This window comes from Chlamydotis macqueenii, chromosome 11, assembly GCF_036417535.1.
Source record: "Chlamydotis macqueenii isolate bChlMac1 chromosome 11, bChlMac1.mat, whole genome shotgun sequence".
Taxonomy (NCBI): Eukaryota; Metazoa; Chordata; class Aves; order Otidiformes; family Otididae; genus Chlamydotis; species Chlamydotis macqueenii.
In genome coordinates, this window is record NC_141566.1 from 1,054,499 (window position 1) to 1,080,831 (window position 26,333).

The following is a 26,333-nucleotide window of genomic DNA, read 5'->3' on the forward strand; positions in this document are numbered from 1 at the left end:
CCGGGCTCTCCCTGGACCCCAGAACGGCTCCCGGAGCGCCAGTCCGTGGGCAGGAGGCAGCGGAAGGTGTGTGGGGCTGGGGGCACGCCGGGGGGGTGCGGGTTGGGGGGTGTCTGTGTGCACACACACGTGTGCTGTTGTGTGCAGAGCCGGCCACCGCAGCACCATGTGTGCCTGTGTCCCCAGGCTCTGCAGCCCAGGTTCACCTGAGCCCTTTGGGGGGGTCCCTGCTGTGCCAGGCCCCTGGGCGCCACAGGGGCCCCGCTCGCACCCCCACTCCCTTTTCAGCACCCCTCCCCCCCCAGGCAGGCTCTGGCAGCTCTGCTGCCCAGCCGCACTGCTCTGTGCCAAACCAGCGACCCCAGGAGACGCGGCTGCAGCCCGGGAACCAGCCCAGCCCACAGCCGCAGCGCCGCTCGCTCTGCCCTGGGCCAGCCCACCCGAAGGCACCACGGGCCCATGCTGCCGCTGGGCCTCGGGCTCTCCCGGCCGGTGGCGCTGGCGCTGGAGCGGGCAGCGATGCCCTCAGGTCTCGCCACGGCTGCGCCCCACTCGGCGCTGGTGCCTGCGGGGGCCCAGGGAGGCTGTGGGATCAAGGTGTTTGCGTTTACGGTGCTGGGCCATGGCCCCGGTGCAGTCGGAGGGTTTGTTAAACCCGCAGCTGCCGAACGACGCGCTTTTCCTGCGTGGGCAGCGCCTGCTGCCAGGAGCACAGCCCTCCACGCGACGGCCAGCAGCACTGCAAGCTCACCGGAAGGAGCCCCCTCTGCAGGCTTCCCCGTTGCTGCTGCAAGGGGAGAACTGACAGCAGCCAGCAGCAAACTCCCCTTTCCAAACCAGAGCGCAGAGGTGCAGGCAGAAGACGTTTCACTGAGAACAATCTGCCTTTATTGGTGCAAACGTCAGAACTCTTGGTGCCGGGGAATATTCACAAGTGCTCGGAGGATGCCGTCCACGCAGGCAGCGGCTCCCGCTGCCCCACTCCCTCCGGCTGCGCTGTTCCCAGTCCGGAGTTCAGTCCTCGTGGATGTTGAAAAGCTTTGCTACTTCGTTGAGATCGTCGTGCTCCTCCCCGTCTTTGAGGATCTGAAGGAAGACAGAACGCGTTAAAACCCGCACAACTGCGAACAGCCAGTGCTGCAGGACTGCGCGTGGCCAGTGGCCAGGGTGACGGGCTTCCCGGATCCTCTCTGAAGCTCTGCTGCTGACAGCTCCCCAAGGCAGGCTCTCCACAACGCCTCAGCGCTTGCTGCAGCCCCGTTCCCACGGCAGCCCTCAGCGCGGCGTTCTCCGCCTGCTGTTAAGCCCCTCCCCGTTCCTGCGGGATCTGCGCTGCTTGGGTTTCCCCGCACCGCTGGGCGAACACGTGTCTTCAAAAAGCTATGCCCCTCACCTCTGGGATGACGAGCAGCCGCTTTGTGCTGACTCAGAGGAGCTGCTATAAGCGGCGTAAACATGCAGAACCGTCTTTTGGACTACGAGGTTAAGAGGGCAAGGAGCCGGCGCAGGCCTGGCGCGCTGATCGGGAGGAAAGGATCCCGTTCCTGGGGCCAGGAGGCTGCCCCTCACCCTGTCTGTGGCTCTGTACCCGGGACGACAGCTGTTTGAGACCGTTTTACACACGTGTGCGTCAGACAACGTAGCACAAAACGAGGGCGTTTCACTCTAATACGTGGTCGCGTGACTCCTGCCTGTGCTTGCGGCAGACCTGGAACGTCAGCCGTGCAACGGCACGGCCCGAAGCGCAAACGCGACGGAAGCTGTTTCTGAAGGAATTTGGAACAAACACGCAGAAAAGCACAAGGCCGCGTCCCACGGTTCACCGAGACAGGGCTGCTGCTGGGTACTGCACAGCTCTGCTCCAGACAGACCGCCTGCATCTACTTATCCTCATTTCAAACTGGTGGATTGATTTTCCCACAGGAAAATCCCGGATCTAAGCGAGCCGCGTGGCTCAGCAGCCCCGTCCCGTACTGACCTTTCGCGCAATAGGCATCCTGTTGAAGATGTTCCACAGCACGATTCCTACCACAACCTTATCCCTGAGGTAGAAAATGACACCTTTGCCGTAGTCTTCTCCTTGCTTTGGAACTTGAGGCGTCGGTGAAGAGCTTGGGGAAACGCGAATTTCGGCGGCTTCTGCTTCCGTTTCGCTCTCTGATCGAATGCCCGTCCCTAACGCAGAGACAAGGGCCATGAGCCACCGGAGCAGAAGAAAGCAGCAATCTGCCTGCGATGGTGCAAGCAGCCTGAGGAGCAGGGCTCCGTAAGGCACTGAGGGGTTTTTCTCTGAGCTGCGTCCAGCAAAAGTTAAGTTTCAGTAACGCGAGAACGAAGCAACCCTAACGTGAAGCACCCGACAATTCCCAGCTTCCATCACCAAATGCCCGAGACAGAACAGCCTACTTCCTCCAGGCAGGACATAACATACAGAGAAAGATGCTCAGATCCACGCGATCTCGTCTGTGCAAAAACCGATCGTTTCACTGCTACGGAGGAAATCGCTTCACTGGGGAAAAAAAATTAATTTTTTAAATGTAAATTTTGGTAAATGAGTTACGTGATGTCCTCCTGGAGGAATGCTACGTTTTAATCACACTTTGATACCGAACCCAGCCTGTAACGCTTGGGCTAGAAAAGCGGCACACAGATTGACGTCTCCTGGCACTCCCCAGCGAGCTCAGACCGACTCTGTGGCCGCTGCCCAGCGCGGGGCGCAGCAGCCTCCCCGCTGCCAGGCACCGCCGCGGCCCTACCTGACTGCTCCGTCGCACTCTTCGGCGTGTCTTTTGCTGTTGCCTTGGCAAAGACTCCTACTGTTGGCAAACTACTGTCCACAAGGCCAATGGCTTCGTAGCCTACGTTAGGGCCCAGATCACTCCTGGAAATGAAGCAGAACAGAAACCATCGATAGGTAAGTGAGACAAGGACGAGGCAATTCCATCCGGCCCCACATCCCGAACGGCGGCATGGCGCGAGAGAGCTGACGGGGCGCCGGCCGACTGCCGCACACCCGTCTCCTCTGCATGTGTTAGGGTGGAGCAAGGAACACGGCCAGTCTACGGCCATCACGTTCAGAGGAAACCAGTTCGATGAACAAAAGCTTGGAACAGTTAGGGCCTGCCCCTCGAACGGGCGGGCTGGCATCCCGGAGCTGTGTGTATCCTGGCCCTTCAGAAAGTCACACAGCTGGAACACAGTCACCTGCCAGCTAACCCGGCCAGGCAGCCAGCAGCGGGTGCATCAGAGCTCAGGAGGGATCCTGACATCCCAAAAAACGCGGGAGGGGTTCCTGCCGTCTGCCAGCTTTCCAGCACAGAAGGAGGAAGCCTCGCTCGGCGAGGGCTGGCAAACCCCAGAGCCAACACCTCTCAACAGAACACAAGGCGGCAGCTCGCAGTCCCCCAGTCCACCTGTGCCGCGACCAGAGCGTCCCGAGGGAAAACGCAGAGGAAACGGATCCGGCCGTGTCCCTGTTTAAAAGGGGAGTGAGGAACCCGTCTGGGGCCAGAGTCCATGCAGTACAGACCAAGTAAGCGTTCAGGTAAACAACAGCAGTCAGCAATAACTGCTTTCGAGGGGATTGATCCAGGAAAAGTAAAACTCTCTTCCCCATGTTTACACTCCTGCTAACTTTAAGTTTCTGATCTTGAGCTAACAGGCTCTGGCAAATTTTTTCACGGGTTTTGTTTGTTTTGTTTTAAAAAGAACTCCAAAAAGACACAGCAGGCCTGCCCATTTTTTAGTACCTCTTTCTGGAAAACAACAAACTTCCACGTACGCTCCTGGACGCAGCGATGCATTGCTACCAAAGCATCGGTTCAGCTCGCCAGCAAAGGCGCAACACAACTGAACCCAACGGGCTGTGCTGGGGAGCTTCAGGTGATCGTAAGAGAAAAGCTGCTACCGAGTTCAGCCCGTCAATCAGCCTGCTCTGAGGAAAGGGGCTGCTCTGTACTGCCACTTGCTTTGCTGAATGGGACTCATTCAGGGAGAAACTGGGATCTGCAGGAAGGAAAAGCATTTCAGAGAGGTCAGGGCAGAGCAGCAAATGCTCAAATGCCTTCCCTGAGCTCCTGGGAACAAGAATCTGTAGGAGGTATTTGCTGAAGCAGTCTCCCCGTGCTCAGGAAACAAAGCCTTACGAGGTGTATCTCTTCACAGCTCCTGCCACGTGGCTGAGTAAGAGACGCCACAGGAAGGAATCAACATTACCAGAACATGGACTGATGCCAGTAGGGCTTCGCGGCTCCTGTCATGTTTTCTCCAGCTAGTCTTCCACTCACAACAGCGTGATCGTGGTGCTCTACGCGTCTCCTCCCTAGTTTGATATCGTAGAAGCAGGCAGCATCCCCTGCCTTAAAAAGAATCACTCAGTGAGGACTGAACATTGACATCAAAAGCTTAAATTCATGCACAAACAACAAAGGCACCAAGTGGAACTGTGAATGGCGTTTTTCTGACAGACCCCAGCCACCACCACTACCGTATCCCGCTCCCCAGGCTACGCAAGTCCCAGTTTCTCAGCATTTTTCACTGATCTTCGGAAAAATACAACAGCATCAGGTACGTTTTTCTGGAGGAATCAAAGTCTCGACTCCCACCAACAGGACTCTTATGCAACACAGCAATCCGTACTATCTTTAGGTTACCCCAGCTCCTCTTACACAGCATAAATATTCAAAGCCTCGCACCGCCGTTACCACAGCAACAAAGCGTGCCGCGGTGCGTGAACAGGCTCCTGCCTGCCGGCAGATCGGCGCTACGGTTGCTCTCAGCACTTGCTATTTTTGCCCCCGTTCACCTAACGGAGGCACGCAGCCCCGTTCTCTGGGTGTTCACACGCGACTCCTCTGCGCACGCTCACCACCCAGATGTTGGAGCGCGCCTGCAGCTCCGCGTTCACCCGGAACCCGCCGAAGTCGGAGTCCACCTCCAGCCCCGCGGACTTGGCTAACTCCACGTTAGGCTCCAGCCCTACCGCAGCCACGATGTGATCAGTCTCCACCTGTTTGGGAATTCGTAATTATTACCTTAATCCTCTCGGCACCCCGGCAAACCTCGCCCTCTCCCTGCTTTTATACTTACCTTTCGGCCGTCTTTCAGTTTAATCACCAGCCGATTGCCTGAGACAGAGACGGACTTGACCACAGCGTTAGGCATGACGTTAACGCCCTCTGGAAACAAACACGGGAAGCGTAACTGCTTGTGCCAGGGACACTCGGGTACCTACGGCGCCGTCACAGCCAGGCGCACAGGTCTGACGAGGCGCTTCCGTAGATAAAAAGGTAACTCAGACCTGGGGGTTGTCAGGCCCTGGATGTGCAGCCCCAACCGTACCCCTCCTCCCTCTACCCCCCCTCCGCTTCCCAACGTGCGGAACGTGCCCCGCCCTGAACACAGCACATGCAAGGAGGTGTCTCGGGTCTCGCCGGCTATCGGCTGAACTCCACAGCAGCTGGCCTCACGAAAGGGGGTGCGTGAAGGCTACGCACCCCTTCTCAAGGGACTCTGGGACACTGCGCCGGGCTGTCAGAGGTACAGCTACCTCAGGCTGGAGCAGCTCAGAGGAGGAGAACAGGCAGTTACCACAGGACCACTCCGGTTCCAGATTATGGAGGCCGTTAAAGTAACTCGTGAGTACGGCAGCAGGGATTATTCACTCAGAGAAAATCTCACTGGCAGCAGCATGAACATTTGCTTGGCTTTCCCAGAGGAGCCGCTAAGGAGCCAGAGACGCACGGCAGCTCTGTGCTGCTCGAGCTGCCTGAACTGCAGCTTGTCCTGCTCCGCCCCGGTGCCACCCTGCAAGGGACCCAGGGTCCTGAGCCCCCGCTGACGCGCCGAGCGGAGGGCTGTACCTCCCAGGGAACAGCTGCAGAGAGCCGCCACCCTGACCACCGCGCTCTGCGCTCGCGCATTCACCTCTTCTGACTTTCTCTGTGGTCCAGTTGCTCAGGTATTCCGGCAAGACTTTGCCCATATTGCCATTCTCTGGAAACAGCTGGATCACCTCCAGGCCTCTGGATCGTGCTGAAAGGAAAGCGGGGAGCAGGCTGCTTACAACCCATGGATGAAGAGCAGCAGCACAACCTTCAGGACACAGGCACGTGCTTTACTTTACACGAGGAGCTTGACAGAAATTCCCAAAACTGGGAGTTCTCGCTCCCAGATTGTCCACAGGAATCACAAAGTGATCGACCATTGTTTCACGTGCACCTGCCAACTCCAGGATAACAGACAGCAGGCGTCTACATATAATGGTTGGTATTCCGGGGAAAACTTCCCTTTTCAGGAAAATGACCACACAGACACTACTCAAAAAGCTGCACGCGCTTGATGGGAAGCACCCTGTTGTTCACCACCTCTCTGAAAGAATGCTGTTAGGGTGGCTGTTAGCACTGAGAGAGCAAATGTAACTTTTTACAGGGTGGGATGACTGTGACATGCACTGGCCTGCAGAGCTTCCAGGGAGCCCAACTTAGAAAAACTTTAGCGGCCAGGGGCTGCTTGACAGCTGATGAGAGAGAAAATGGGAAACCAGTCAGGCCAGCCAGCCAACAAAACACAGGGCACTAAGGTTATTTCGGGTAAACCACAAGTCCGTGCAAAAACTCAGCACTGGGGGGATGAAAAAGGTTTATAATGCCAGGCTGGTTCCATCCAATGTCTGTCACTTCTGTCCAGGTGCCAGCTGAAGACAAGCTGCCTGCAGAAGCACGCTCACCTCTTCTTCCCAGAGCACAGGCCAGCTCACTGCCGAGGAAACCACCACCGATAATTGTGATGGACTTGACTTCTCTCGAAATCTTCTCCAGACTTTTGAAGTCCTCGATCTGAAAGAAGATTTATTCCCATTTTAAATATTCTCAAACAGGAATGGCAGCAGAAGATATTTTTCTCCGATTTCTCCCTTTGAAATAAGAGCAAATCTCTCCCCAGCTGAGAAAGGGAAATATGTCTCTCCTTCCTCCTGTTTGTCTACTGCACAGAAAAAAACTGGCTCAGAAGAAACTTCAGCCTCAGCCCAGGACTAGCAGCAGCTGGAGGTTACCTTTCGGAACAGCGTCAGCTTCTGTTGTACATCCTTTCCTGCTCTCTCAAGGGCGGGTAAGTTCCTTGGGGAACCACCTGGGGACAAGGGGAGGGGGAGAGAGAGAGACACTAATGACACTATGGCCATGCCACTGGCTGTCCAGACAATGAAAGCTGCCTTTAACTGGGACTGTGCTCTCCGAACGGTTACAATATGCTCTGTTCCCTGTTGCCGTCTGGGTTTCTAACATGAAAGACATTCTGTGTGAGCAGGGGATGCAACAGTCACCAGGGGAAAAGATCTAACGCTGTAGACCTTGCTGCACTGACCGGAGCCAGCCAGTTCCGTTTAACCGCAGAGGGCTGTAGAACCGCTCGGGTTAGACGCTGGAGCAGTGCTCTGCCCGAGCACGAGCTGGCTGTTCTGCTCGCTACTGACGCAGGCAGGATTTGAAGAGGCTGGCCTGTACAGGAGGTCCTCTACCGAGCTGCATGGGAAGTCACGTTCTCCTCCTTCCCTGTTGATTTTCACAGCGCAAAACTTTGAACATCCCAGAGAAGCCGGCTGACGCGAGGCAGGTGAAAATCCCAACAGCGTGGCTGTCTGTACGACTGTCCTACCAAGTGTTTGGCACACGCGGCAGAAACTTCCTTGTCAGGTAAATGCCACTGAACTAAAAAGCCTGGTACAAGACAAAGGACCCAGAGAAAATCCCTGACAACTCACCAGTGGCAATCAGACACTTGTCATAGGCTATCTGGGTACCATCGTTGAGTTTCACTATGTTGCCTCTAACGTCCATGTGTACAACCTGCAGAAGGAAACGCAGGAGAGCTCAGGCTCCCACGCACTGCAGGCTGTGTGAGTTACGCTGCACAGACCACTGATTGAAGCAAACTTGGAAGTGACGTTCTCCCACCTTTCAGTTTAGGGGGATGTGAGAGGGAAAGGAGAAAACTGGAAGTAGGAATTGTGACAACTTCTTTGGCAGTTATACTAGATCAGGCTGATCTAAGTCTAAGAGATAGACTCAAGACACCCAGACACCCAGTGCAGCTCAGCAGTAAGGGGAGTCACTGAAAACTTATTTTAGCAACATATAAAAAACTGAGGAAGCAAATACCTTGCCATAAAAGCCTCGCCATAAATTCTTCCACCTTCCTGCTGCCTCTGCACAATGCTCTCTCACCCACTGCTCGGATCACTCTGCTCCCCTTACCTCACGCTGCTATACAGCCTAGTTCCCATTTTGTCACATCCCGCATGTGACAAGCTCTTGTCCCATGCCCAGACTCAAAACTTACCCTTCCCTCAGCTCTCCACTATTCCGTATAGCTTCTCCCGTTTTCACACTTCACTCATGCTGTCCTTCAGATAGCACACTCCCTGCTTCACCATTCACACTCTTCCCAAACCGGTACACATCCTCCTCCTCCTCCGCCAGCCCTCCACCCCACATCTGCAGTGGTTTTGTTTCAGCCTGGACCACAGGCTCTGCTTGGGAAGAACCGTGTGATGCTAGAACAGCTAGCACTGTACTCACCTTCTTGCCACAGAGAACTGCTACTCCACCGTTTTCTACGGAGGGCAGATCGCGAACAGGCACGTAGAACGACGGCGGCTGGAAATATATACTGAAAAAAGCTCCGTTATCAACGGGTTCCACTTTCTCTGTGACACCAGCGATTGCCAAAGACAGAGACACAACTCTACGCATCCGTAACAAGCTCCAGCATTCTTAGTTATCTACTTTTAAGAATGAGGGTCTTCACACTGTTGAAGTTCAAGGCTTTAGATCAGTAAGGCTTTATGACAAAAGTCACAAGAATCAAAGGCGAGCCAGGGTCCCGGAACTCTGCTCTAAACCGTGAAGCTGTACCCTCACCTTTAGCATTAACTCATTTCACAGGATTTCTGCCGGTGGTGGTGTATGCTCTGAGCACACAATGCTGTGTCCCTTCTTCGATCAGCCTAGCCACAGTGCGCACAGACACACGCATGCCCCAGGCTCTCTTCAGAGCCGGCACGAAAACAGAAATCTACCCAGCGATCTGTCCACACAGCGCTCTGGGGTCTGTCAGAGCTCTGCAGCGGCTCTCACAACAACAGTTTGCTCATCCTCAACCTTTCACTGAGCGCTCTGAACGCTCTCCTCCGTCCTTGCTCCCCGTAAGTGACACGTACCTTCTCTCCTTGCCGTTCCACTGTTTGAATCGCAGACTCTCTGTCACGTTTGGATCATCTGAAAACCAGAGTTCTTTGGAAAGCGGTGGACGCATATAGGGCAGGGCAGGATCTTCAGACACAATCAGCACCTTTAATTAGTCATTAAACATATCGGCTATTTCAATGCCAGAACACACTACAGAGGCTCTGAAGCAAGCACAGTACTCGGTCACCCACACTCTGCTCTAGAACGGCATCTCTTACCCGCGCACCAGGGTCACGAGCCCGAATGGATCTGGCAGCAGCAAAAGCAGCAGTTCCTCCACCGATCAGCAGGAAAGGAACGTGAGATGGGACCTCAGGGTGAGCTCCCGGGGCTGCAGGTGACAGACAGGACAGCTTACTGCAAATACAGCGGGGAGCACGGCCCAGCCCCGAAGAACAGAGTACGTCACCAGATGCCTCTCCCATACAGACGTCCTTTGGCAAACGGCCCTTCAGGTAAATACCTTACCCTCCCCTTCCCTTCCACCCCAACGTCATTCCCAAGAGCCATGCTACTGCTTCACTCAAAGCTGGCTCCCTACAGAAATCAAGCTGTCAGGTTTCAGAAAGTTGCTTTTTCTAAGCTAGATCTGCACAGCTGAGCTCAGTGGCAGTTGCAGAGCTCTGGAACGGGTCAGTAGCACAGCCTATCTCCGTGTGGCTCCAGCTCCTCTATTACAGATCTGCTTTTCTTCAGCTAAGGATGATAATAATAAGAATGATCTGCCTAACGGGCTTGAAATACCGCTACTCGGACAGCCTGTTAACAGGTATCAGGCCTTACTCTGAAGCTTCATATGAGGTCAGGACATCTCTGCACAGCAGAGTGAGGATAGCAAGAAGATGCTTGGCCTCCACTCTGGCCAAACAACGCACTGGAGATCCAGCATTCAGGTTTCACAGCAAGGGACAGTTTGCTGAGCTGGCAAGAGGGACACAGCCAAAAGATTATTCAAAACACCAGGAGAAGAAATATGGCCTGGGTGTCATTCAAACCAGAGAGCAATTTTCAAAGTTCTTTGGAAAATATGAACTGCAAAGTGTTTGACCTAGCTGTATGTCTTCTTTAAGGATACAAATCAACCTGTGAGCAGGACCAAGACTCTGCACTGGCCACTCCATGAACAGTTTGTAACAAAGTAAACTTCCCTAGAATGCCCAAGCATGTTTTTCTGTAATCGTATTCTGAAAGGAGACCAACTTCTGAGTTCCTACCAGAATGCATCTCCTCCCACACGCAGGTCCTGTTTCCAAGCAACATGCAGTTAAAGCGTACGTAGGAATAAAGCAGTCAGTTAAATATTACCATCAGGACTCACCTGCTGTGCCCTGAGACGCAGCATCTGTATCTGAAAGAGAAGACACTGCCTTAATTCAGCGAAGCACGGGCTCCCAAGGGTACCGTAGTGCGGCAGCTGCAGTTCTGGGCTGGCTCGGGGGAACCGTGGGATTAACGGGCTCCGCTACAAAGGGACAGCCTCTCCAGAAACGCAGACTTGGCAACACCTCAGCTTCAGCACTCGGGCCCTGGCTCTCTGTCCTCCGGCCTCAGCCCTGACAAATACGTTTTAGCCTCTCCCTCAGACCACAGCCATCAGTTTTCTGTCCTGCCTGCAGGATTTCTTTCTGTTGGTTCCCCCACAAAGTGACAGAACACCCTATCTTCGGTCACCTGCTGCTAAGAAACAGATCATCCTCTGGCCCAGCAGTCCAGACACTGCAGCGTGAGATCTCGTCAATTAAGAGACCTGCGGTCCACACGCTGACTGAGCTCAACCTGGCAAGGGAGGCAAAGAACAGTGGGGAGGTCTTCTGACGTCAGCCAGAAAAGGAAGGTCAAAGAAAGCGTCCTCCCCTGATGAGCCAGACTGGCAAACTGGTAACAACGGACGAGGAGACCCTTGTTCTGGGTCATGGAAAGCCAGTGCCACCATCTCTGCTGGGAAGACACGGGAGTTCACAAACAACAGCGCGTGGAGAAGGAACAACGCGGCGAAGGCCCAACTTATGCTAATCTGTGTTCTCAGGAGGGCTCTGTTCCATTCGTTTCACAGGTCTCAAGTCAGCAGCTTACAAAAACCAGACCCAAACCTAGAACCAGCAGGCTAGTACCCACCAGAAGGAGACGATTCACTTTCTTGAGATCGCTTAGTTATTGTTGCGACGCGGCTGGTGAACCGCTCTTTCTTTTCTCTCAGTGTTTTGTATACCTGGAGATAGAGAAGGAGACATTTACCTTGCGTACCGTACAGCATCAAGGCACCGTTCTGCTTCTACCCCCCAACAGGCTTTTGTCTCTCCTGCTTGCTCAGAACGGCCATCTGCTTTCAGTTACAGCACAAGAACCAAAACACGCCTCACTGAAAAAACCTCCAGCGTGCATTGTTTATAACAGAGAAAAAGGCAGCCGGAAACACAGCCGTCTGTCCCGCTACTGTATTTTGAACTGTGAAAGAACAGTAAGACCAGAACTCTTCCAGCAAGAAAGAAAAGCCTCCCAAATGCAAAAGCACGACAGGTAACGCTGCAGCTGATGCCGAACCACTCACTGTTAGCTAACCAACTGTTATGACACCCGAACGATGTTTGAACAAAAGTTAATTCCTCTGGGGAACGGAAGTATCTTTCACTCCTTAGACGTTCTGCATTTTACCAGTCCCCACAATTAGTGTTTTATAACACAGCAAACAGTCTCAAACAGGAACGGAGGAATTTAACGTCAGGCACGAAAAAGAGCACAGGCAGATAAAAGCCTATCCAGGGAACTGAAGCAATGTCAAAAATATCATAAACCAAGAACTCATCGGTGTTGGAAAGAATTAGGATAAAGATATTTTAAAAGCCTTTTGCTTAAACATGTAAAAGTCAAGGTTAACAAAACTACCTCTGCTTTTGCAAGCAGAACCATGAAGTTTTTAAGTGAGTCCAAAGAGCAACATACAGCAAACTAAATCTGATCCCTTGGAAAAAAAATGGCCATTATATACAGGTGAGATATCAAACCAGGTCTTCAGGGGAAATTTGTCCAAAGGGACAATGCCAAGTTCCTTCTTGTCAGAAACACAGCGGCGTACTTTGCTGGATAACAGAGCCATGTTTCAGTGTCCTTCTCTGAAGAAACCACAAAGTTAGACACGGTTTCTTTTCTTTCCCCTAGCACACTCGTACCCAGGTGATTATTTCCCTTTTCTGTACGCCAGCACTGCAGACAGCAGAATACACGCGTTAGGTAATTTGTGCCTTTCTGATGGTTACAAATCGAAGATGGCCAGTTTTGCTTTTAGTTTTGCATTTTACTGAATGCAGAAATCTTAATTCTAAGGCAATTTTTCCCACTAAGAGCTACACCGTTTGAGAATACCAAATTTGTAAACTTAAATTATTTGACAGTGTCCCTTGAAATCAAATATCTGAGGCCAGGGAGCACAAAGACGGCTCAGTAAATGGCTAACTTGGTATGGCATACAGAAAGGCGCCCCCCCCCCCCCCCCCCCCCCCCCCCATATAAACACATTCATTTAAGCATCTTACATAAGCTCCTGTCCCAGTGACTGTTCCTCCTACAATTAAGTATAACAATAGGTTGCTGCCAGCTTTGCCAGGAACACCTGAAGACGTCAGTGATCTAGAAGGGCATCTTAGATGATGGCATTGCAAGACTGTAGGTGAAGACAGGCAATGAGAGAGAAGAGAGGGAAAGAGCTGAGTATTAAGAAGGACTCTTGATTAAACAGATCTCGGGAAAAGCAGAACATGTTTTGCAATTTCAGTTACCTTGTTTGTCAAAAAAAGTACAGCAGGGCACAGCAAAGATTATTTAAAGGGAATAGGAAAGGACTTTTCCTCCTGCCTTCTGCATGTGAACAGTTTCACGAGGAGAAAATCAGGAATCAATATGATCCTCTAAGAGAAAGAATTCTGAAACCAGGGTTTGTATGATGTAAGCTTAGGACTCATCCACTGCTAGGTAACGCTGCCACTCTTCTGCTGTCTGGGAGTGTGAGTTACTCTCCGACTCGGGCTGAAAAGCTTTATCCTTTTGCATCTTTTGAGTAGGACATCAATGTACGCTCACCAATTTTAGGTTGATTTGGGATACTTACACGAGGTCAACGCTGACGTTCGGAATTGAGATTTGGCTAAGAATGGTTGCTTTGGCATGAAAAGCATGTGCCACCCAGCTCTCCCTGAACTGAATGCTACTATTGCACACCAGACACCAGGCAGAGCTGCGGGTGGTCATAGTGTGGGGGGAAAAAAAAAGTGCCTTTATAGTAAAAAAACCTAAAGGTAACTGAAATCACAGTAAAAAATAAATTATCATAAGAAGTTAAGTTCCAGCCAGGTCAGTTAGCTCCCCTTGAAGTTTTCTGAAGGAGGAAACAGCTACAGAGACAAAAGCTAAGTGAAGTCAGCTGAAGTACAGCAAGTGCTGGACAGGAGAGATGTATTGCAGCTTCTTGCCAAGCGCTACCTTTCTACTTACATAGGCACCCGCTCCTAAGGTTGATAAGCCCACAATAAGGACAAAAACAGAACTATCGCCTTTGCCCCCGGGCGCACCAGAGCTAGCCACTTGTCTGCTCGTCTGCAGTTTTATGGGAACGCTCCAGCGCTGCAACAAGTTGCCTAAGGAACACAATTTATTAGAGAAAAAAAAACACAAAAAGACTGTCAATACCGAGTTATACTTTGAAATTTAGAGACCAAGTAATTTCTGAAACCAAGTAAACAGGCTCCTTGTTTGAAACGCCCAGTACCACATCTGAGTGACTCCCGTGAATTACTCTTTGCCACAACAAATGGCTCCGGGCAGTTGTGGATACCAAAAACATCTGTAAGATCAAAGCGGAACTGCACAAATTAATAGCAGAACACCTACTGGGAAGCTAGAGAGACTACCTCCAGTGGAAGGAGCCTTCAAGGCACGTATCGTGGGGCGAGCACAGCAGAGACGCGTGGACTGCGCGTTGGCTGTTCCCACGCCCCTCTCCAGGCCTCGTCTGTGGGAGGCAGGTGCTGCCCTAAAGATGCACTTTGCTCCTGCGCGTGCGAGCAGAGGCTCGCGTACCCTCGCTGGGACGAGCAGTCGGTGTGGTTATACCGGCAAAAAACCCCTTCGCTAACACAGCTTGTTCTGCCGAGGTGAACCACCCGCAGAACGGGGCTTCTGCTGACAGCACGGGCGTCCCAAATGAAGAGGAGCAAGGTCTGCCAGTCCGGGTGAAGGCAGCTGCCAGCACGCGAGACGAGGAGCGCGCCTGGCCGAACGGCTGTACCGCACTTTATTTTACCCCAGTCTAACGCCAGGCTCCTGCGCGTCCCGACGAGGCCGCGGCGGCCGCTCCGAGCGCTGCGTTACAGCACAGCCGGCTGCAGGCGGGGGAAGCGGCGGGGCCTTTCCGCAGGAGGCACTCCCGCAGGAACACCTTCCGCCCGCTGCGACGGGCCAACGCTCTGCCCCCCGCCTCAGCGCCCGGATTCGGGACGGACCCGCAGCAGCCCCAGGCGCACCCGGACGGATACAGGTGCCGAGCGGCTCCGCGGCCCTGGCGCCTCCCAAACCGCAGACGCTCTTCCCCCCGCTCCCGCCAGCCCAGCGCCCGTCCCGCCGGTGGCCCAAGGGCAGCGCCCGCGCCCGCCTCCCCGCCGCAGCGGGGCTTTGCGGGACATCGCTGCCTCAGCCCGCAGCGCCCAGCGCCGCGGGAACCGCGCTGCGGGTGCCTCCGCCTGGCTAACGGGGACCGGCAGCCCCCGAGCGACACCGGCTCCGCACACCCGCGGATCCCGGCCGGCACCCGCCTCCCCGGACAGCGGCCGGCTGGGCCGCGCCGCCGCTGCGCCCCGACACAGGCCCGGCGCGGCGGGAAGGGGCTCCCCGACCCGCGATGTGCGGGGAAACCGGGGGCACGGATCCCGCCCGCCGCCCTCACGGAGCCCGCACCGGATCGGCCGCTCCCCGCGATCCCCCCCGGGCCTGCCGCATCGGCAGGGCCCCGCCGGCCGGGCCGCCGCCGCCGCCGCGGCCGGGGCAGATCGGCGCCGGTACCGGTCCCGGCTCACCTGCGGCGGCGCGGGCCCGCGGCGCGGGGCTGAGGGGGCGCAGGGCGCGCGCCAGCCCCCCCGCCGCGGCGGCGGCGGCCCCGCGGCAGCGGAACATGTCTGCGCCGGCCTCGCGCCGCTCCCCGCCCCGCACGGCGCATGCGCCGCCGCCCGCTCCGCCGAGCCTTCCGGGCGGCCGCTCTGTCCCTCCGTCTCGGTGGTGGCGCCGCCGCCATGTTGCGGCCGCCGCGCCGCTTCCCGCCTCCGCTCCGCCGCGCCGCCGCCACCGGGCCCGGCCGCCGCCGCCGCGTCCTGCTCTCCACGCCCATCTTCTACGCTAACGGGCCGCCGCACATCGGGCACCTCTACTCCGCCTTGCTGGCCGACGCGCTGCACCGCCACCGCGGCCTCCGGGACGCCGGCCCGGGCCGCCTCTCCACGGGTGAGCGTGGGCCCGCGCCTGGCCCGCACCCTCTGGTTCGGCCCCGGGGCTCACCCGCCTGCCCCGGGGCGGGTTGGTCGCGTTCCCCGTGTCTCCAGGCGCGTCCCGAGGTCCCACGGCCCCCGCTCCCTCCGTGCCCCCCGTCCCCCCGGCGCCCCCCGGCGCCCCCCGTCCCCACGGCCCCCGCTCCCCCCGTCCCCACGGCCCCCGCTCCCCCCGTCCCCACAGCCCCTGTGCCCCCCTCCCCACAGCCCCTGTGCCCCCCTCCCCACAGCCCCTGTGCCCCCCTCCCCACAGCCCCCGTCCCCGTGGCCCCCGCGGGACCCCCGGCCTCTCTGCCGTTCCAGGGACCGACGAGCACGGGCTGAAGATCCAGCAGGCAGCTGCCGCGGCAGGGACGTTGCCCGCGGAGCTCTGCGAGCGGATTTCGGGCCTCTTCCGCCAGGCCTTGACCCAGGCCGCCGTCTCCTTCACGGACTTCACCCGCACCAGCGAGCCCCGCCACCAGCGAGCTGTGCGTCACTTTTGGGGTGCGCTCCGGGATGGCGGAGCGCTCTACAAGGGGTCTTACGAGGGCTGGTACTGCACTCCCGAGGAGTGCTTCCTGCCTGAGAGCCAGCTCGCCGAGCGCAGGGACGCCCAGGGACGCCCCTGCAAGGTGTCGCTGGAGACCGGCCACCAGGTAACAGCCCCGGCACCGGGGGTCGAGGGCGGCCACTGCGGCGGAAGCACTGCACGCTCCTCTGCTGCTGTGGTCTGGCCAAATTTGGGGTGTTTAATGCTTCCCGTAGCACGTCAGCCGAGACTCGCCCCTGTTTCATAGAGTGTCTCGTGTTTACAGTGGCGTGGGCAGTGCAGGGGAGAGCTGCCAAAACCCCTGCCGGCAGATGCAGATTTCGGCCGTGTGCCTCGGGAAGGATTCTGCTGCTGGGTTCCACAGGCCGTTGGCCTGGAAGCAGCGTTTTAAAGCGGTGATGAAAGAAGTGAGCTCTCGTGCTTCAGAGCCAAGCAGAGGTGATGCTTTTGTGGTGTTTGTGTGAGGCTGGGGCATAGGAGTGTTTGTTGGCTCACACAGAGGGGTAGGTTGGCAAATAATAGCTCTGAAAAGCACCTAATGTAGTTGGGGAAAAGGTGGAGTTTCCAGGCAAAGAAATAACTCTCTAGCTCTAAAACAGGCAGTAGGCTTCGCAGTCACGTACACCCTGAGAACGGTTACTTGCCGTCGCTGCACATCAAACCCCAGGAGAAACGGCAGTGTGCGTGGTGCAGAGACCTTGCAAGGTGGCGGTGGAAAGAGATGGCAGGTGTTTATCTCCGGCCAGAAAGGGAGTTGGGTAGCTCATTGCTTGAGGGTTTTGTGAAGGGAAGGGAGTTTACAACATGCCATAAAACCTGTACTTCTCGTGAGCGTCTGACTTTTTTGTATCCCGTAGAGCCTGGGGGTGAAAATGTATAGCTCATCTTTGAACGATCTTCAGGTCTTCCTCAAACACTGAGAGGGCTGCGTGAGCAGGAGCAGTGCCTGTTCGAGGGACGTGATTATCCCCCTCTGCTCAGCACTCTGACTACATCTCGGCACTGCATCCAGTTTTTCATCCCCAGTACAGGAAATGTGATTTACAGACTGGAAGACGTTCAGTGGAGGGCCTCCGAGATGGTTAGGATGCGGGAGCACTTGCCATTTGAGGAGAGGCTGAGGGAGCTGGCTGCTTCAACCTCGGAGGAGACGGGATTTTGGGAGGGCCTTGTGGGAAAAGCTCCCCAATAGCTACGACGAGGAGGTCGTCAGGAAGATGGAGCCAGGTTCTTCTAATGGTACGTGGCAGGAGGATGAAAGAGTCGGTGCAAGCTGAAACAAGAGAGGTCCAGGCTGGATTTCCAGAGCAACTGTTTCCCCACGAGGACAGCCAAGCGGCAGAGAAGGCTGGGGAAGTTCTGCGGTCTCCCTGCTTTGGAGTTTTCAAGACGCGCCTGGCTAAAGCCCGGAGTAACCGGTTCTACCCCCACAGGTGGCTGCTGTGAGCAGGAGGCTGGACTGGAGGCTCCCGGAGTTACCCTGTGCTCCTGAGGCCATTTGGAGGTCAGGAGAGGCGGCACGCAGGTTTCTCTGGAGGGCACGTATTCCAGGAACTGTTCACGGGCAAGCTGGAATGCTGGTTTTGCGGGCTGTTATAATTGCTCTGCCCTTGATCAACCTCGCTGTGCGCTCCGGGCTGCAGCTTGGCAGTTCTAAGGAGACAGCCTATTCCTAATCCCTTTCCTCTTCCCGGAGCGGCTGGCTGCTCGCCTGCCAAGCACCTTCTGCGGGTGGCTGGCGGTGGGTAGCTCAGCTCTTCACGCGTGGCAGATGACGTGAGGTGGCTGTTCAGAGCCAAAGACCGGACTTGGTCACCGTTTCGGAAGAGATGATTGCAGGTCCCGCTTTGAGGCGGCTTTTGGGTCCCGAGTCGTTCCCGAAAGGATCAGTGGGTTGTGTAAAAGGGAATACTGGCTGGAGGACACGGCGCTGGATCTGTGTGAAGCGTCACTCCGGGGCAGAGTGCTCAGAGCTGGCACTCAGACTGTGGAAAAACATAAAGAATTTGGGCGGTAGGGGGGAAGCAGAACATTTTTGTGTAACGTGTTTGTGATTTGTGTGGGGAAGAATATTCATTTTGGGATGAACTTGTAATCAAGTAAGCCAAAGACAGTATTTGCTACTGGCTGCTACTGGCAATAGATACGTTCAGCTACGTCACAAAGCAGTTTCGTACCACCAGGACTAATTACTCCTTAGGGCACGTCAGCTGGGGGCGTGGCGGGCTCTCTGCCGCTTGTACTGAGCGGGGCACTCCCTGGCTCAGGCAGGAGCTGCTGGGTTCAGTGCTGGAAACGAACTCCCCTGTGTGATGCCAAAGCCTGCGCTTTCTCCTCCTAGAGCCTTATTTAGCTTTAAAAGGTAAGAAGTCTTGACGTAGATCTCTCGAGCGCCTTTACGCCACTCGCTCGTACTGTGTCTACCCACCAGTTTTCATGGATTTAGCTGAATGTGTTACGCAGTGAATGTAAACGAGTGGGAGAAGTGCCGTCGGGGCTTGGACGCGATTATAGGCTAACAAAGTCAGCAGCTAAGGTGCACAAATGCTTCAGCTCTGGAAAAAGAGGAGCATAGCCCCTAGGAGAAAGCCAGAGGCACCCACCAGGATTGTTAGTAAGGCAGTAATTAACAATGTCGTTTTGTCTTTTCATTATTTTCTACTAGGTTTTTAAGAAAGTGTACTCGCGTCTCGCTGTTTCTTGCCTGCTGACACATTAATCTGGCAGGCAGAAAGGTATTCCTTCCCCGGGGCACGAGCGTCGTTAACAGCAGAGCGCGGAGCCCGGGGAGGCGCTGCCTTAGGAGAGGGCGTTCCCACCAGTCATAGAAGGATACTGGGAGCTTCACACGCGGCGGGGAGCACCCCCAAACGCAGGAGGAGTGCTTGACGGACTCCACGCTGAGAACGCTGCGTGCAAATGGTAAAACTGCAGAGCCTTTGGGCCGTAATTCTTTTCTCTCCTGCCTTCTCAGGTGCACTGGACCAAAGAGGAGAACTACATGTTCAGGCTGTCAGCGTTCCGGGATCCGTTGCGGAAGTGGCTCCGGGACAAACCGCAGGCCATTTCCCCTGACCCTTTCTACCAGCGCGTGCTCCAGTGGCTGGAGGAGGACTTGCCAGACTTGTCTGTCTCTCGTGAGAGAAGCCGGCTGCAGTGGGGTATCCCTGTGCCCAGCGACTCCACGCAAACCATTTATGTGTGGGTAGATGCCCTGGTGAACTACCTGAGCGTGGCGGGCTACCCCGAGACACACGGCGAGTGGTGGCCTGCCGCGCACCACGTCGTGGGCAAGGACATCCTCAAGTTTCACGCCGTCTACTGGCCGGCGCTGCTGATGGCCGCCGGGCTGGCTCCCCCCGAGCGGATCTTTGTGCACTCGCACTGGACTGTCCGCGGGCAGAAGATGTCCAAAAGCCTGGGCAACGTGGTTGACCCCTTGGCTTGCATGGGCCGGTACACGGTAGACGGATTTCGGTACTTCCTGCTGAGGCAGGGTGTCCCTGAGCGGGACTGCGACTATTACGATGAGAAGGTTGTTAAGCTGGTGAACTCGGAACTGGCAGATGCACTTGGGGGGCTTCTGAACCGGTCGACAGCCCTCAGCATTAACCCCAGCAACACTTACCCGTGTTTCTCCGAGTCTTGTTTCCCAAAGCTCTCGGATTGCGGGGAGACAAAAGGCACAGGTAGGGCTTCTGCTGAAGACTATGCGTTCGTGGCCTCTGTGGCTTCTCTCCCTCTGCAGGTGGCCAGTTATTTTGAAGGTTTCCAGATCTACAAGGCTTTAGAATGCATTGCCCTGTGCGTGAGGCAGACCAACGGCTTCTTCCAGAGACACAGGCCTTGGAAACTCGACCGAAAAGACCCCGCAGAGCAGCTCTGGCTCGACACCGTCATCCACGTTACGCTGGAGTGCCTGCGTGTCTACGGGACGCTCCTGCAGCCCGTCATCCCGCACACAGCAGACAAGTTGCTCTCCAGGCTGGCTGTGGAGCCAGAGGAGAGAGGTCTCTCTGCTTTGACGTTTCTGCCACGCTACAACGGGAAGCCATGTCCCTTCGAAGGGAGACGGCTTGGACCTGACACCGGCGTCTTATTTCACAGGCTGGAGAAGTCCAGATGGCATGAGAGGGAAACCAAGAAGCTCTAGTCTCTGAAAAACGGCTTCTGTAAATAAAAGCCCGCGGGAGCCCACGGCAGGCGTTGTCGTTGTCAAAAGCGCGTCCCTCCCATCTCCTGGTGGTGGTGTGGAGTGGGTGAGGGGAGGAGGCTGAGCAGGGCTGTGCTGTCCTGCCTCGGGGACCGGCACAGGTCTCTCCCTGACGTGGGAAGCAGGCACGCTCGGGCAGATCTGTGGCGTGAGCGGGGCTAAGAGCTAGGGGAGCTTCTTGGGTGGTGGCCTTGAACGAGCACCTCATTAGCTGAGCTGGTACAGAACGAACTGAAGACGCAGCCTGGGTTTGAACACTGCTGCTTTTTTCCCCTGGTGCGTTTTATGGGACGTAAAAAGCATCTGAGGCAAATTCTTATCCCCCTAAAATAGGGAACTCTTCCTGTACCGTCCTGGGGCTCCACGTGAGAGCCCTCTTGCCTGTGTCTCATCTCGTACTTGTTTTCTGCTGGGAGGAGTGGGTTGGGGCTCTGCCCAGGACACTTTAAACAGGAATGTGGCAGCCAGTCTGCTCCCGAGACAGCGACTGCCCAGCTCCCTCGCTCCGGGAATCCCTCCTCAGGCTAGCACGTCAGCTGGGCTCCAGGAGGATCAGACTGCCCCTGAGGAAAGGAGGAGTCTTTGCTGGGACCTTCTCAGGGGTGCCTCTGCTCGTGCAGGGACTCGGCTGATGTCCTCGTCTTCACTTTGCCCCGCAGGTTTTTGGCCAGGCCAGGAGGAGCTGGGGGCAGTCAGAAATGCTTTCCTGGGAACATCTCTGGGACGCAGTCCGCAGGGATCTGTTGGGTCCATCAGCTGAGCTTCCTTCATGGGACAGAACGTGCTGATGCCGGCGTGAGCCTGGATGGGGAGGATCCCCCCGCGTGCCTGCCCTGTGCCGGCGGCACTCCAGTTCAGCGGTCGAGCGCTGGTCTCGCTCAGCTGCGCAGGCCTGCAGACACCACCAAAGCTGGGAAGGAGGGGTGTGTTTCACACCCGGATTCGACTTTATGAGGCTTTTCCGGCTGCTGCGGGGTCTATTGCAGCCTCTTCGTTTCCTTTCAGTGCCGCTGGAAGTGGGCAGCCGAGCACCGACGCGCTGGGGCGGTGGTAAATCCTTCCCGGCCTCGGGCTCCCTGCTTCCGTCGAGCGCCTGCGCTGCCGGCCTCGTCTTGTGGCAGGGGCCGTGCAGCCCCCTCGGAGCACCGGGGGTCTGTGCGGGCGCGGCGGAGGGGAGCGCAGGCCGTGCTGCCCGGCCTATTCCGGGTTACCCGGGACAGGACAGCCGGGTCCCCTCGGCCCCCCCCGCGGGGGTACTCCTCGTCCCCCGGGCGGTTTTACCCCCTGCCCCTGCTGTCCCCGTGTGCTGCTTTGGGCTGCGGACCGTGGCTCCGGCGCAGGCCCCCTGCTGCCCCGTCACGGGGGGGACAAGAAGACCCCATCCCGTTCCGCACCGGTGGCAGCGCCAGCCCTGGGTGCCCGGCGGCGGGAGGGCGCCCGGCTGGGCTCCGGGCCCGGTGCCGCCCTCACCCGGGAAGGGCTGAGGCCGGGTCCCCGTGCCCGGCGAGTGCGGGGGTGCGTGGGGCCGTGCGGGGCTGTGACCGGTGCTCGGGGCGGGGCCGGGGGCGGGGCGGGGCCGTAACCGGTGCGTGGGGCCGTGCGGTGCCGTAGCCGGTGCGCAGGGCGGGGCCGGGGGCGGGGCGGTGCCGTAACGGGTGCATGGGGCGGTGCCGTAGCCGGTGCGCGGGGCGGGGCCGTGGCCGTGGCCGTACCGGTGCGTGGCGCCGTGCGGTGCCGTAGGCGGGGCGGGGCCGCCACAGCGGCGGTGCCGTAGCCGGTGCGCGGGGCGGGGCCGTGCCGATGCCGTAGCCGGTGCGCGGGGCGGGGCCGTGCCGGTGCCGTAGCCGGTGCGGAGGGGCGGGGCCGTGCCGGTGCCGTAGCCGGTGCGCGGGGCGGGGCCGTGCCGGTGCCGTAGCCGGTGCGCGGGGCGGCGCGGCCCCATGAGGCGGTGAGGCGGCGGCGGCGCGGGATGGCGGCGGGCGGCGGGCGGCCGCCGGGCCCCGACTCCTCGCTGGAGCCCTACGTGCAGACCCGCATCTTTAAGATCATCGTGATCGGAGACTCCAACGTGGGCAAGACGTGCCTGACCTTCCGCTTCTGCGGGGGCACCTTCCCCGACAAGACCGAGGCCACCATCGGCGTGGACTTCCGCGAGAAGACGGTGGAGATCGAGGGGGAGCGCATCAAGGTGGGCCGCGGCAGCACCCCGGCATGGCCGGGGGCTTTTCTCTCGTCGGCCCGGCCCAAGGGAGGGGAGCGGGGGAAGGTTTCTCGTCCCCGCGTTGCAGAGACGCTTTCCAAACCCGTCACGGCCGCGCTGTCGCTATTTATGGGGTTTGCTCGAGGCTGCGCGCAGTCCGGAGCGACGGCTCGGGGTGAAACGCTGCTGTCCCCCTGCTCTCCCGCCACCCCGCCTAACCGGGTCCCCAACGCGCCAGAGCAGCTGGGCCGAAAGAGAGGCAACGCTGCAGGGAGCCGGGGGAAGGGGCTGTGGGCGGAAATCAGTGTGCTTTTGGGGGAGCAGATGGTGGTAGGCTGGCGGTGCCGGTGCTGGAAGGCCGGGAGCTTGCACGAGCTGGTTGCAGTGGGCTTGGCAGCTGTGGTATGAGCGCTGAAGAGTGCTGTCAGCACGCGCGGGGGGGTGCAGGTTCAGCAGAACTGGAACAGGACAAATTTGCTGTACGAAGGCCAGTGTGACACCTGTAAGAAACACGTCAGCCCAGACCTGAAGAGGCCTGGCTGGTGTGCCGGAGCGGATCTGCGGATCGACAGCAGCTGGTAGGGAGCAGCGTTTGCAGCCGAGCTCGGCCCGTCTGTTAGGTGGTCAGGGCCGACAGCCGTCTGGGTGCAGGACCGACTGCCGAAGAAGCAAACATTGCTGTTTCGCCGTCAGACGGGCGATCAAAAGTTGAGGAACCGATCACAATGAAATTAGAGCTAGTGTTGGTGGGTAAGAACTTCAGTTGCGCTTGTAAGCTGCCCATGAACATTTCTCTCTCTCTCCCTTAAGAGGAGAGGTGCTAATTTCCCCCGCCTTCCCCACCTCTACCCAACACTGCGTAGCCGTGGTGGTGTCGCTGTAGTGCAGGCTGGCGCGCAGCCCGCCTTGCTGCCGCTCGCTGGAAAGCGTTGCCAGGCTTTCTGCCTTCGGCTATTTTTCGTGCCCCAGCCAGCGGGAGCGGGAGGCGGTGCAGCAAACTGGCCTTTTCCTGGGACCACGCGTCCAGGAGGGGAGGTGAGGGGTGGGAGAGGTGCCCTCCCTCTCCTGCTCTGCCAGATGGACCGGCCTGGGAGAGGCCGGCAGGGAAGCGAAGGAGCAGCAGCTCTTTTCCAGCGTTTTCCACTCGGAAAGACTCGGGGGCAGGCACTGTCTCAGTGGGGCGCAGGGCGATCTGGATTAACCCGGCGCTCGTTTGGAAATTGCTCGTTCCAGGCCTCAAGACGTTACCCCCAAGGGCCAGGAGAACTCGGGCAGTCACAGGCTAACAGCAAAGCCCGGGCTGGAAGGGACCTCTGGAGGTCATCTGCTCCAGCCCCCGCTGACGCAGGGCAGCCCAGGGCCGGCTGCGCAGGACCCCGGCCAGGTGGCGTTTGGCTACCCCTAAGGATGGGGGCTGCACAGCCCCCCGGGGCAGCCTGTGCCCGTGCCCCCTCCCCTGCGCAGCGAGAGGTGTTTCCTGACCTTCAGAGGGAACCCCCAGCGCTTCAGTGTGCGCACGGCCTCTGCTCCTGGCGCCGGGCGCTGCTGAACGGAGCCGGGCTCTATCCTTGGGGTCTCTGTACACACTGGTAAGATTCCCCCCGAGCCTGCTCTTCTCCAGGCTAAACAGTCCCCGCTCTCTCAGTCTTTCCCCGCAGGAGAGACGCTCCAGTCCTGTCATCATCTCCGTGGCCCTTCGCGGGACTCTCCTGTCCGTGCCTCTCGCGTACTGGGGAGCCCAGAACCGAGCGCAGCGCTGCAGGAGTGGCCCCGCCAGCACTGAGCAAAGGGGACGCATCACCTCCTTGGGTCTGCTGGCAACCCTTTGTTCCACGCAGCCCAGGGTATCGTTCACCGCCTGTGCTGCAAGGGCACACTGCTGGCTCCTGTTCAACCTGGCGTCTGTCGGGACCGCCACGTCCTTTTCTGCAAAGCTGCTTTCCAGCTGGGTGGTCCCCAGCATGTACTGGTGTCTGGAGTTGTTCTTCCCCAGGGGCAGGACTTGGCACTTCTCTTGGTGGAACCTCATGAGGTTCCCGTTAGTGCGTTTCTCCAGCCTGCTGAGGTTCCTCTGGATGGCAGCACAACCATCTCGCATCCTAGCCACGCTCCTCCCAGTCTGGGGTCATCTGGGTGCTTGCTGAGGGTGCAGTCTGCCCCACCATCGAGACCATTAATGAAGATGTTGAACAGGACTGGGCCCAGTATTCACCTCTGGGGTACACGGCCAGTTACCAGTGTTCACCTAGACTTTGTGTCACTGGTCACCACCTCCTAGGCCCGGACGTTCAGACAGCTTCCAGTCCACCTCACTGCTCATCCAGCCCAGGAGCTGGTTAGCTCCCGTGTCACTTGGGTTGGGAAGCCGTCATCAGTGCTCTCCAGGAACGTCCTGGATTGCTGCTCGTGCCCTGCTGCGTTGTCCTTCCAGCAGCCATCGGGGTGGCTGAAGGACCAGGGCCATGGAGGACCAGGCCAGCAAACACGAGGCTGCTCCTGTCTGCAGAGCACCTCATCCGCTTGTTCTTCCTGGGCAGGGGCCTACAGCAGAGCCCCGCGCCAGCACCAGCCATGCTGGTGTGCTCTTCGATCCTCACCTGCAAGCGCGCAGTTGGCTCCTCACCCGTCCCGAGAGCTCCACGCCCTCCCGCTGCTCTCTCACGCAAAGGGCGGCTCCTCCTCCTCATCTTCTCTTTGCCCTGACACTTCTATACATACCGCAGAGGAATTGCTGGGGTTCTCTTTTATGGTGCAGGATTAGGTGGACGAACGTCCTGATCTGGCGCAAGAACGTGTGTGAAATGAGAAGTGCTTTGTGCGGGAAGCCCTCATGCATCTTCGCGCAGGGAATTCAACAGGCCAGCCCGCTCCCCGGGCAGTGGGCCCTGCCCGGCTGGACGCGTGGCACTCCTGTAGCCTTTTCTTCTCTGCTTTGCTTCCTAGGTGCAAGTGTGGGACACGGCTGGCCAGGAGCGTTTTCGGAAGAGCATGGTAGAGCATTACTACCGCAACGTGCATGCCGTCGTCTTTGTTTACGACGTCACAAAGATGACCTCCTTCACCAACCTCAAGATGTGGATCGAGGAGTGCAACGGGCACGCCGTGCCCCAACTCGTCCCCAGGGTGCTCGTGGGGAACAAGTGTGACTTGAAGGACCTGATCCAGGTGCCATCCAGCATGGCCCTGAAGTTCGCCGACGCTCACAACATGCTGTTGTTTGAGACTTCGGCCAAGGACCCTAAGGAGAGCCAGAACGTGGACGCCATTTTCATGTGCCTGGCCTGCCGGCTGAAGGCCCAGCGCTCGCTGCTCTGCCGGGACCTGGAGGGGCGGCCGGGCCCGGCCCGCAGGCTGGAGCCCACACACGACGCCAGCGGTAAAAGCTCCTGCCCGTGCTGAGGCAGGGGGCCCCGGTGAAAGCTCCTGCCCGTGCTGAGGCAGGGGGCCCCGGTGAAAGGTCCTGCCCGTGCTGCGCGGGCGGCCCCGGAGGCGCCGCGGCTCCCGCCGCCCCTGTCGCGGTCACCCCAATAAAGTGTCTGCAGCTCCGCTCAGCTCTGCGTGGTGCTTTGCGCGGCTCGGCCACGTTCGGCTCCGCTCGGCCCGGCTCGGCCAC

General features: G+C 57.8%; 3 protein-coding genes across 5 annotated transcripts; 2 read left to right on the plus strand and 1 right to left on the minus strand.

The window, feature by feature from the left end:
• Positions 1-865: 865 nt before the first annotated feature.
• Positions 866-15,438, minus strand: AIFM1 (apoptosis inducing factor mitochondria associated 1). Of its 2 annotated transcripts, none has more exons than XM_086756301.1 (17): positions 15,311-15,438; positions 12,779-12,906; positions 11,364-11,457; positions 10,567-10,596; positions 9,467-9,579; positions 9,221-9,351; positions 8,580-8,670; positions 7,763-7,847; positions 7,055-7,131; positions 6,728-6,836; positions 5,926-6,033; positions 5,089-5,177; positions 4,868-5,008; positions 4,216-4,358; positions 2,757-2,881; positions 1,979-2,175; positions 866-1,086 (listed from the first exon to the last, which is right to left on the minus strand). In XM_086756301.1, exons 1-17 carry the CDS (start codon positions 15,405-15,407, stop codon positions 1,015-1,017), a joined length of 1,830 nt encoding a protein of 609 aa, XP_086612427.1. In that variant the 5' UTR covers positions 15,408-15,438; the 3' UTR covers positions 866-1,014. The 2 variants fall into 2 exon arrangements, with proteins under 2 accessions (XP_086612427.1, XP_086612426.1); XM_086756300.1 differs by lacking the exon at positions 12,779-12,906 and adding an exon at positions 13,734-13,876 and having other exon boundaries at positions 15,311-15,431.
• A 77-nt stretch (positions 15,439-15,515) lies between these two features.
• On the plus strand, positions 15,516-20,504 carry MARS2 (methionyl-tRNA synthetase 2, mitochondrial). The gene is made up of 3 exons (XM_086756302.1): positions 15,516-15,731; positions 16,079-16,413; positions 19,282-20,504. The coding sequence occupies exons 1-3, from the start codon at positions 15,524-15,526 to the stop codon at positions 20,458-20,460; spliced, it is 1,722 nt and encodes a 573-aa protein (XP_086612428.1). The 5' UTR covers positions 15,516-15,523; the 3' UTR covers positions 20,461-20,504.
• Positions 20,505-22,430: 1,926 nt separating this feature from the next.
• RAB33A (RAB33A, member RAS oncogene family) lies at positions 22,431-26,271 on the plus strand. Of its 2 annotated transcripts, XM_086756304.1 has the most exons (3): positions 22,431-22,708; positions 25,664-26,120; positions 26,158-26,271. In XM_086756304.1, the coding sequence occupies exons 1-2, from the start codon at positions 22,490-22,492 to the stop codon at positions 26,117-26,119; spliced, it is 675 nt and encodes a 224-aa protein (XP_086612430.1). In that variant the 5' UTR covers positions 22,431-22,489; the 3' UTR covers position 26,120; positions 26,158-26,271. The 2 variants fall into 2 exon arrangements, with proteins under 2 accessions (XP_086612430.1, XP_086612429.1); XM_086756303.1 differs by having other exon boundaries at positions 25,664-26,271.
• The last annotated feature ends 62 nt before the right edge of the window (positions 26,272-26,333 follow it).